Genomic DNA, 12,110 nt, shown 5'->3' on the forward strand with positions numbered 1-12,110 from the left:
TAATGATTAAACCACACCCCGTGATGAGTCCCTGCCAAACTCGTGCATCTATGACAGCACAGAGGCGGAGCAACAGCGGGTTCGAAGGCGATTTTCCCCAGTTGTGATTGGCCGGGCGTTCTTAAAAATAGTCAGTCTGGGTGTGACCGTCGACATATGTGTAACGCGTAAAATAATCCTAACGCGTCTCCTATACGAGCGAGTGTGCGTGAACGAGCGACCGAGGGAGCTTAACGACACGCGCTCGCGCGCGTCAAGAGATGCCATGTGGCGGAGGGACCGATAACTACCAGGAGGATGCCTAAGTCTTCACTCTGATCTCCGACTACGAGCTTTTCGGATCTGTCCACGAGGTCTGCCAACCGGCTCGGATAGCCGCGTGGAAGAATTGTTCCCGCCGCCGCGCCGGTGAGAATCGTTCACGAGACTCTCGCGACATCGGGATGAAGTGATCTTCCTCGGAACCTTTTCGGTTGAGCAGTGCGACTTGTTTCCCGTTTCTTTCGCGCAATCTTTATAAATCCCAAAACGAAAGTGCGTCCGCGCCGTACATCTCGAGTTACACGTGTAATAGATTGACGCGAAGCGATTTGACACTCTTGTGTTTTGTAAGATCCGTAAAGTAATTTCGTTCTTTTCGAAAATCAGTCTTTTACCTTGATTTATGACTGAGTAAGTCACGTCTGAGCTGCGTCGGTCGATGAATATGCAAAGATTGCTGCATGGATATAATACAGCGAACAGTAGTTGAGCAACTTAAATAAGGAGCGACGCGCGAGGGTGGAATCTTAGTGGTTTTAGCGAATCAGAGCGGAAAATCCCGTACTTTGGATGGAATTGGCCTGGAGCCTTAGACTCGGTAAAGTTAACGAAGAAGTTAAAGGGGAAGTTAACATTGACCATCGAGTGCGTTCGTGTTCTCGCCGGGATTAGTGATTCATCATCCCTTCTAGACAGAAGAAGAGAAAAGTAAATTAGCCGCCATCGCGACGAAAAAGCGAACAAAAGCGCTGTTGTGATTTTATGACAGGTACTTTCAGCGTCGATCATCTCCATCTTTAGGTCAACTAACTTTTGATTGCATTACAACCTAGACTGTCGTCTCGAAAGATCATATCTCTCGGATATCATCATCCAGCAAATTTTTATTTACAAATTCAAATCTTTTCCCAATACTTGAAATACGGTCGAGCAAATCGGATGAATGGTTGTTTGATGGAGTACGCGGTGATCAAGACGCAGGTGATGTCACTGGAGAGAAAATTGAATTAAACCACGCGCGATTTTGCATCGCTTCCATTAGTCTCGTTCGTGATGAGTTCGCGCGAGGGTGAATACATGGACGGATCGGGGTGCTTCGAGGGTTGCCTCAAGTGATCGAATATAGTGACCGGCACGTGATCGTCGCCCGCTTTCTCCGACGACGGATCGCATGAGATGATGACCTTCATGACGGATACGGTACCCTACGCCTACGAAGCGGTCACGAGATCAGCCTACGACGGTTACCGTCATCATTTACATCACCATCATCATCATCATCATCACCCTCATCATCCCCATCGGTATCGACGTGTCTATACGCCGACCGAATCCGAGTATCTACAAGGATACGTCACCAGGAGGGACACGGACGATCGCGCGAGGATTATCGGCGTTAACAACGCTTTGGCGTCGGCCGGTTCGTTGAATTATCGCAACAACCGAGTCAGGTGAGCTTTTATTCAAGTTACATTATTAATGCCATTTGATGGGCTTAAAATCAGGTCACTATAAGCCTATTAATGGAGAATATGAGGAAACTTTAAATGAGATTTTGCTACAACAATTTCTATAATGATTTCGTGTGTTACCTATTATCAATATCATTGTATATATATTCCTAATATAATATTATTTTTCAAGTAATCGTATTAATTAAATATTGATCAAGTATCGAAAATAATAAAAAATGGAATCCATTTCTTTTCCGAAATATGTATTTAATTAATTTAGTTTTGACAAAAATGTATCATAAAATTAATATTCTAGTAGTAGTAACAATTTATTAATTCCTTGGGATGCAATTACATATATCATAAAATATCCACGAACACAAGCAAAAATTTATATTATACTTGTAACTTATCCTAAATCATTTATCTATTCTTAAACCTAATGCCCGTCTATACATACACATACAATACATGAACTTACGCTTAAAAAGAAATAAAATTGATATTTTCTATTTTATTCAATTAAGTCTAATTAATTAATTTCGAAAAATATATCTTCTTTACATTATATTATTTTATAATTACGAACATTTGTACTGTACAAACCTTTGTTATTCTTATTAAAAATGAAGCTAATTTATTTCTTCGGACTACTCCGGTTTCCGTTCCTGTCAGTGCATCGCAACTTCATAGCATGTTGCTTGTCCCTCCTTTCCTTCCTCCGCTTCTGTTAGTTGTTTCATAAAATGTAAGCGTAACTTTGGAAATAATTATGGCACACAGAGACAATGAAATATAGTTCAAACAATGTTTTATATATTCGAGTATATATTCTGTAAAAAACATTTTGAATTTTGTTATTCTGTTAAAAAAAAATCTCTTTGCGATTTCTTATCTGTTGTTTTTTTCTTATTTTTCTCATAGCATCGTATGGTTTTATTTGACATATTTTTAAATAAAACTTGCATCTACAAACCAAAACCATTTTTATATTTTAAAGTGATAGGGTGAATTAAACGTTGTTGTATATACAGATATTCTATATATATATATATATTATTAAATTATAAATTACACAAGTTAATATTGTAACATTTCAGAGTGGGGGGGGGGAAGGATTAGCTAAGCGCAGTTATTTATATCACGTTTCTAGAATAAGATTGACGCTCACAAATATATCGTCGGAAAAATTGAAACTTAATACTTTTATCCTTTCTAATATATATTAGATTCTCATAAGAAGAATATGACACTGATATATGAATGTTTAAAAACTTCAATCTTTGATAGATATCCTCGAAAATATGCAGACTAATTGTTTTTTATTACACTAGATGACAAGATTGATCATCTCTTCAAGATTCTTGCCTGTTTTCTCGCTTCTATTATCGTTTTCCTTGTGACATTCGATGTGCTATTGAGACCAAGATAAAAATTCGGATCTTATTTACTATTTGCCATTGTTTTATTATTTGTTAAATTTGTACTATGCATTATTCTACTAGCCCCAAATTATGTGTATGTGTATATAAAAAATATCTTGTTGAATTGAGCTTAACACAACAAACATACGTACTTAAATTTACATAACATGGAATTTTTTTCGAATTCTTTTTAAATTAGAATAATAAAGTGATTAGATGAGGTTAGCAATTTTATTTTTTTGTTCACATTTATCTGCATGAATATAATCCTTTTAGATTTTAGATTACTGTATCTTGTATTGTGTGCCAGAATCAATTTTCTGTGCATTTCTCTTCTCTCGGCTTTTACCTTTGTACTATCGAAACATTATTGGATTTCACGAGACTAAATCAGATTTGTCCAACATTGTTTTACTATCAAAGCACAAAGCTGCAGTATGTCGCTTTCATGAATTAGTATTACAGCATTTATAGCATTAGCGGTACACTCGCACCAAATTTCAATTCGTATAAATTATACAATAAATTTCACATATATTTGACATACAGATTTGGCATTTCTCTCTTTAGACAATACTATCCCTCTCTTTCTCTCTCTTTCTCTCTCTTATAATAATTAGTCTTATAACGATTAAAAATTAATAAACTCAATTAAAATACACTTTAAATATTAAATTAATAAAATTTAAAAAATGTATGGAGAAATACTTCCTTAATATTGTTATGATTACGTAAAAGTCGAAAATTACATTATTGCATTTTTGTGTCATTTTATTTGATAAATTTTATTCTGATTTTTTTCATCGTTAATTTTTATTCTTCTTTGATTCGTCTGTTCTGCAATGCGATGAAATTTTAATGAGATCGGCGGTTTATGACTGTCACATGATCGAACACACGAACAAGAATCATTATTCGCAATGAAGACTCGATGACGGTTTTACCGCGCATTAAACCATTTTCACTCTGTTCATCGCGTTTCGCCTTTATATATCCATCCCCCTCGGCGTCTCTTCGCGGCTCGAGGAAATACATTTTCCGCGAGACCACCTGGAACGTGTCCAATCGCGGAAACCGCCTCCTGACGGACCTACGCGCCTGTGTCCATCATTAACTGCCGGCGATAACTGAAGGATGATTAAGGCAAGAATCTGTGAATTCGTTCATTCACTAAATACCTATACCGGAACTTTTCAGCGTTCGGTAGGTCAGCGTGGCTTCTTACGTTCAACGCGCGGCAACAGCTCGTCTTCGTCGCGGAACGAAATTTATGTCGCGGTATGTATGTATATACACGTGCGAGGTATACGCGCTGCTTTATAGGAATCTGGATATCCCTATATAATAGTTTGCGACATGCTAATCGAATAATAAATAATCGAACAATGGAATTTGTTTCCAATCGGAAATTGAAGTTTTTTTGTTAGCTTTATCAAAACGTGTATAATTGTATAGTTTTTCCTTTCTTGAAAATATCGCGTGTCCTTATTTAATCTATTTAAAAAAGCGTATGATAGGGTAAGTATAAAAATTATGCTAAAAATGATTTCAAGTCGACATATAACAGTAATGTCTCATTGTCAATAGGACAGTAAAGGACGAGGATAGCCTATTTTTAACATGGTTCTCAATAATACCGATAAGTACAAAACGTTTCATGATTCAGGTCGCAATCTCGGTACACCCTTGATTCGGATGACGCCTCGTCAGTGATATCGGCGGATGCATCGGCCGACCTCGAGTCCGGTTCTGCGGATGCCGACGAGACCAACGAGCTCAACGAGACCAACGAGACCAACGAGACGAGCGAAACGAATGAGGGCGAGTCGATCGAGCATGTACCTCATCCTCACGTTTTGGACGCCAGTTCGCCGCATGGACCGCGCAGGTGTCTTCTATGGGCCTGCAAGGCCTGTAAGAAAAAGACGGTCACCGTCGATCGAAGGAAAGCCGCCACCTTGCGCGAGAGACGGCGCTTGAGAAAGGTCAGTTGCCATTAACCCCTAAGACACATGCTTTACACATTTCTTAGAGGTCTCGATTCTCTGGGAATAACAAGTGTGTTTCTTCATTTTATGTTTTTATAAAAGATTGATGGCATATTAGGATTTGTAATAGGTTCCATTCGAAACGTAAAAAGAGTTCGCTAAAACAATTTTTCTTCTTTTTTTTATAACATGAATGTCCTCAGTGTCAAATTATACCTAATTTTACTTTTTTAATCATGTCTATAGGTCGCCACTGTTTCTATCCAATACCCAGTATATTGTTAATTTGACTAAAACAATAGAGTTATTTAACTAAAACAATTTAGTTCTATAAAATGTATTAAATTTGATTCAAATTCAGTTCACTATTTATTAAATGCATACGTTAATATGGATAATGTTTACATTGAAACTAATTACGTGGAAATGGATTGATTTACATTTTGACATAGGATGGAAGTTAAAAATAACAAAATGTGATTTAAGGGATTGGAAAACGGAAAGATAAAGGACATGTACCACGAACGCTCGATGTTTTTAGCGAAATTTATCTTAAAGTCAATACATAAATTTGTAATTAAGATTTATTGTTTAAGGGATTGGGTTGCTATGGCTTCTTTGACATCTAACAGCGTACGTTATTCGCGATGCATAGTTCACACAATAATTTAAAAAGATTTTTGTAAATCATCAGAATTTCATAAGTTTGATTTATTATCCCGAAATCACGGATGTATGTAGGTATGTTGCATTCAAGATGGCGGACAAATCAGTCTTAAGGTGCATCTAAATCATATTTCTCGTTTACTGAACATACACGTTGCTGTTTTGGCCAGCCTGCTTATAATTACTTAAAGCACATCATGCATGAATCGTGTTTTCGAAGTAAACAGCCTCAAAGAGAACGCGCTGACGGAAGGAAAACATCTGCATGCGCGAAGTGATCGTCGACTAAGCGCCGCTTTGGATGATTCGAATGACGAATAGCGTTTCGAGAATGGACCTAAGTGTTAAATCTTGCTAAGAGTCGTTTGAAATCCGACGCCTGCACATGTAATATAAGGAAGAGTTGAGTAAAGTAAAAACGTCTATGGCGAATTTTTCATAAATAGTAATAACATAATTTTGTCGGATACATATGTATTCGACAGTTTTTAAAAAATTCTACTGACGGATAAATGCGATATAACATTCTGTTCTATCGAACGAAACTGTAATTTTATAATATATAAAATTGTTTAGTCGGTATAAACAAATATTTTTGTTATTTACAGAAGCAACTGAATTTTTTGTTATATAAACAAAATATTTGATTGCTGTTAAAAAAATACCTCAACTAAATAGTTTTGCTGAAAGGCACTAAATTTTTTTTTCTAGTGCACACTTCCTTCAAAGTATGCTGTATTGTGTGTATTATTCACGCAATCGCCGACACATGTGGTTAATTATGCAATTTCTATTACAGGTCAACGAGGCCTTTGAGGTGCTCAAGAGGAGAACAAGCAACAACCCCAACCAACGTTTACCTAAAGTGGAGATATTGCGGAACGCTATTGAGTATATCGAGAGTCTCGAGGCGCTGCTGCAAGGAAATAGACCTTCCGGACATCAGGATCACCCTTCCGCTGAGAGCATAGTATGTATCACGTGTCCAATAACTTAAATTAATAAGATTAGCATGCAACGAGATTAGTTTCAGTAAAAAATCGTGTTCCGATAAAAATTTTATATCCAAGTTTATGTTAAATATTATATACGATATTTATTAGGATTAATTTAAGATAATCTTTGCCAAACAAGTCGTGGTAATCATCTCATTTTTAATATTAAATATTGACATTTAATTTTGGAGATTTTTACCATGTGTGAATTTTTAAAGTATGTTAGTAATTTAATTTTGAGATTCTTATGATGATGTGTGTGCTGTCATTGCAGTATTGCAATTTAATAAAATTAATGGTTCTTATAAATTCATTAAACAACTTATAAAGTAATTAAGAAATCTCTAATATATATTATATTGATTTTATCACAAAATAAATTAGAATTGTATGTTACATTTATCTTACAATTAAGCCTGACGCTTCTATCTGATAAAGAGTAAGATTCTTGTAAAAGAATGATACGTTGTGTAGGTATACTTTTGTAACAAGATGCATTTAAGCGTTGCATTCTGCATAGCTACATCGTTACACACATGTCCGACACGTGCATCGCACACGACCCACCGGCTCTAATGGTTTTTGACCCGCGACACCATTAAGCTCGTATCATCGTTTTTTCCAGTATGCGTAAAAAGGGTTATGCCCGAGTTTCTCACTCTCAAACGAACGCTCTCGTTAATGATAATTACCGCGTAACGAAAATATGTCGATGCAAGTGCAATTCGTGTGCATAAAAATTATTTTTTTTTTTTTTTTAAGAAAAATAGACTGAGTGTATTAAAACTCTTTAAAAGTTGTATCTAATATATAAAAGTTGTATCTAATATATTTTGTAAATTAAATAAGTAAATTGCTTCCACATGCTTGTTAGTGCGTAAATAGTACATTTATAAAGCCATAAGATATAATTCGCAAATAATTTGAATGTACTTATCAACGAAATTAATTGCAAACGTTTCGACTCTGGATTTGAATCCTCTTCAATGCAAAAGTAGTTTGCACTTCCGCACTGAAGAGGATTCAAATCCAGAGTTGAAACGTTTGCAATTAACTTCGTTGATAAGTACATTCTAACTGTTTGCGAATTATATTTTATAGCCTTATAAATATATTATTTATGCTCTAACAACCGTGGAGGCTTATGCAGTTAATTTATTTACATTTTATTTATAGAATTAAAAAAAATATGTTTATTTTAATAAAATTTTACAAAGTACTGTACAGTGTATTTATATATATTTGCAAATAATATTATAATTTTATATAAATCTATAAAATAATATATTATATATATAATCTATAATATTATAAATAATTATATAAAAGAGAATTTGGCAAACATGATGTGACATCTTATTTTCATGGTTTCGCAGAATTTACGCATAAAATTGGCGAGTATATCTCAATGGTAAACTTGCGAATAAAAATTTTCATTTTGCTAGATTCGTTAAGTTTTACATCGTGTGATGGTCAGTGATATACATCGCGAATGGATATCTCGGAGCCATTCCGATTTCAGACATTAATTGGAATGTAATTGTATTTCTCTTTCACCGAACTCTCGTTGCTCGACGCGTTACAGTCGATCGATCAAGCTTTATTCACTGTTACAATCTATCAGCACACACAGATGTGTGCTTTGTATAGATATTCACAGTCATGAATTTTATTATTTCCGTAAATATTTATTGTCAAGAAATAAGAAAATATTCGGTTATAATAAATTGCGATTAATGTAACAAATCTATTTAATTTTAAAACTCACGCGATGAACTTGATCGATGAACTTGAATAATTTAAAATAAAAAAATCTTCAGAGTTTTTAAGTTTTGCGAGGATTTTCTTAATTCGTTTATTTAAGACTCACATGTTTCAATATAAATTGCTGTTGTTGTTCAATGTTGTAATCTGGTTCGGGTAGAAAGGTGGAAGAGTTTAAACGGGCCCTTTTTGTTCAGAGTATAAATTATCTGGCCTTGTAGCCAAGGGAGAGAAATAGATCCGTACGATTTGTAACGAGAGCAGAATCCAATTGAACTCTGGCGAGCTTATTTTCCTCGAGAGAGAGGTAGTAGAGTAGGCGTGCTTATCGGTCTGACACTTAAAATGCTCTTAAGTGGCATTATCGAATAATCCAGATCGTCTATCGTAACACATACACATACACTCTTACATCTAGCAAGGTGAGAGAATACTAGCAGAGGTATTATAGCGGTAAAAGGAAGAGTTGACCTAATGGATCCGATGCGGGAGACTCCTTTCCCTCCTCGCGTTGTTTTTTTGTGTGGCATTGTGATTTGTAGGATTTTGCCGGTGCAAGGCGGCGTGCTTATATTTAGCGAGGGTGCTTCGCGCGCGAAAGAGCAGAGAAATATATTTCATTGTGTAATCCCTCTCCTGCCCCTTCTACCTCGACGAGGAAAGAAGAGAATCTCCATGAACGCGACAGCGCGGCGCGTCGTGACGACGAGATTGCCGCGAAATTCCTGCGGTCGCTCAGGAATCCCTTTTCCCTCCGTTCGTGCAGCACTCTTACGACTCACCGGAAGCGCGGGGGGCCTTTCACCCCTTTGCCCCGGACAGCCTCTGGCCTCTATGTGACACGATGAGCGAGTTCACGTTCCGCGGTCCAAACCGCATCTTACAAAGCCCAGGCTCAATTTGTCTCGCACTTTCGTCGACTCCCTTGCTTGCCAACCCCCTCGCTTGCCGACCACCGCTGTTGCGGTGGCAAACTTATTTGGCCCTAAGTGCGACGCAAACTGCCTCCGAGGGGTTTTCATCCGATATTAATACTCGGTATATATCGAGGTCGTGTTAATGACTCGATGTACACAGCGTGATCGGCACTGATGTAGCGGTAAATTCCTCAAAATACATATATGCCGTATGCTAATTATGTGCGATGATGATTCGTGATTTGCAATTCGCGATTCGTAGTAGATTTGCAGAATTCAAATTGTGTTTGCTGGGATTTACATTATTTGTAATTAGTAGTTTATCATTCGTATGGTATAATTTTATATAATAAAATTAAAAATACGAAAGGTTCTCCAAATAAATTAAACGATTAGATACGTGATGTAAAGGAAATGCCAAATGTGAGCCGACATCAGTTGTTCATGTGTAATCCAAAATGTATATTAAAAAATGTGATACAGACGTTTCAACCCTGGTATTGGATCCTCTTCAGTGTAGAAAATATGTGTTTAATTTCATGATGTCAAATTAAGTAAAAAATGCTCGATCATCAAAACATCGTTAAACTATTGTCACTGTTTGAATCTCCAAAAAGTTATCTGTTATATTTTACAGAATATACAAACAGTCCATGTTCAAAAAATTCCACTAAAATAATTGATTCAAAAGAAATTTAGTTAATTATAATAAAACTATATTAATCAAAATTACTAAAAACTTACGTAGCAAAAATTTTTTAATCGTTTAATTTTATATACATATACACACTGAGAAAAAAAAGTTGTTAACTTAACTAAATGCGTTTAGTTAGTAATAATTATTTAGAATAGTTCAACATCTTAACGTTCAGACCGTTAGTGATGCTTCTTAAGTTTAAAGTAATGTATTTAACATAAGCGGTCTTCCAATCTTATTATTGTTAATAATTATTTAGTTCAAATATTTATATCTTTGGTTAACAAAATCTTGTAATTTAAAACATGTTATTTTTTTTGAATTAACAAATATCTAGTTGAATTAACAAATATTTGCTTGACAGCTTGTAATCGCTACATTTAGTTGAATCAACTAATATTTTTTTGAAACAGCAACTTTATTTTCTCAGTGCACAAACGAACACAAATTGACTGACCTACGCTCTTTAATTCATATTGGGATACCTGTAGTTTACATGAGAAGCTTGAAAGGAAAATATTTTGAATTAAAAAATCCTAAGTTGATCATGAAAGAATTAAAATTTAAAATGAGCTCATTTTTATAATTTCGTTTACGTACAACTTATTGTTTTAGGCCGTATTAGAATTAAAGAATTGGTTTGAATAAAAGAAAAAAAATGACATAAAAAAAGAAAGAGAGGAGAGAGAAAGTGAGAGAAAGTGAGAGAGAACGAGGAAAGAGAGAGATTTACGTTGATTGTTTTTCTGTCAGAGATTTTTTTCGCATGTGTTCGCGTATCTGTTACTGCAAACTGACGAATTTTTCATCTTCGATCGTTGCTTCATCCGATACAACTGGACACCATTTTACCCCGATTTCCACGGTGAACGTATATCACTGCCGGGAGAATGTATCGTGTTGGATGTCGGAGCGTTTCTCGAAACACGCGGCGGCGGTGAACGGTGCGAGAGGAGTCGCTTTCACTCCGAGAATAGTCCGCCGCGACGCCGCATATAGATGCGCCGAGGACAAACAGATGATACGGAGCCCGAATAAAATGTACACGGGGTGTGTTTAGCGGGGTGCGTTGTTGTCCGTGCGTAAACGCGCGGGCGTAAACGAGGGACAAAAGATGTAGAGGAACGAATTCACAAGCCGGATGGACGATTGGCATTCCGTCGTGCCTCGTTGATCGATATGTGAGCACGAAAAGAGAGAAAAATGGAAAAAGGGTGAAAGAGAGTACGGCCAACTCTTTCTCCTCGTGCAGAAACGGTTCCCGATCACAGCCTCTTCATTCCGCACCCTCGCACCCCACCTCCGGAATGCATCCGATGCGCATTCGCCGACTATATGCTCCGATGGTGGCCACTGACGGGGAAAACGAGCTTTCAATGTCGATAGGAACTGCTTCCTTGTTAAGCTTTGATTTCTAACTTCGCTTCGTTGCCCCGTACCAATTTAGTCCTCATACCTAGTTACTCGATTTTTCTTTATTACTTTTTAATCTTACATTTTTTTCACGCCAGTTGAATTCGCTATGTCTGTCTGATTGTTCATAAACCCAAAGAGAAACATCGCTATAACAAATATTGATAACAACCTTTCAATCTTTCGCCGGACTGATAATTTCATTGATACAAGATCACTTATTTAACTATAAATTGCAAATAACTTTAACATCATCTTCTGACGTTTCTGACATTACAGTGTGAACGATGGTCAAAATGACGTGGGTGTTGCCGGAGCTCGGCTCTCTGCGTGACAGCAACAATTTAGATCTGCATAATGTATTACAAACTTCACTCTGTGATGAGGCCAAAGCTTTATGTAAGCAAAAGATTTACCGTCAGAAATTAATAAATGCTATAAATACGTCTAAAAATATAAGTTTTATAAAAAAAGAATCTTTAAATTCTTTTTTGATGTTTTTCTGACAAGCTCACGATAGATGCACGGAGG

At 36.2% G+C, this 12,110-nt stretch overlaps 1 protein-coding gene across 5 annotated transcripts in view; it reads left to right on the forward strand.

Moving 5' to 3' along the window:
* Positions 1-275: 275 nt before the first annotated feature.
* nau (myogenic-determination protein nautilus) overlaps positions 276-12,110 on the forward strand; it is a 50,797-nt gene continuing 38,962 nt past the window's right edge. For all 5 annotated transcript variants that reach the window (XR_001936776.1, XR_001936777.1, XR_001936778.1 and 2 more), the window contains exons 1-3: positions 276-1,712; positions 4,806-5,124; positions 6,593-6,763. Coding sequence is in view for 2 of the 5 variants with exons in the window: in XM_018453255.1 (XP_018308757.1) it covers positions 1,438-1,712; positions 4,806-5,124; positions 6,593-6,763 (765 nt within the window). In the remaining 3 variants the exon portion in view is untranslated. The remainder of the gene's footprint in view (positions 1,713-4,805; positions 5,125-6,592; positions 6,764-12,110) is intronic.

Source organism: Mycetomoellerius zeteki, unplaced genomic scaffold (genome assembly GCF_001594055.1).
Source record: "Mycetomoellerius zeteki isolate Tzet28-1 unplaced genomic scaffold, Tzet1.0 scaffold369, whole genome shotgun sequence".
Taxonomy (NCBI): domain Eukaryota; kingdom Metazoa; phylum Arthropoda; class Insecta; order Hymenoptera; family Formicidae; genus Mycetomoellerius; species Mycetomoellerius zeteki.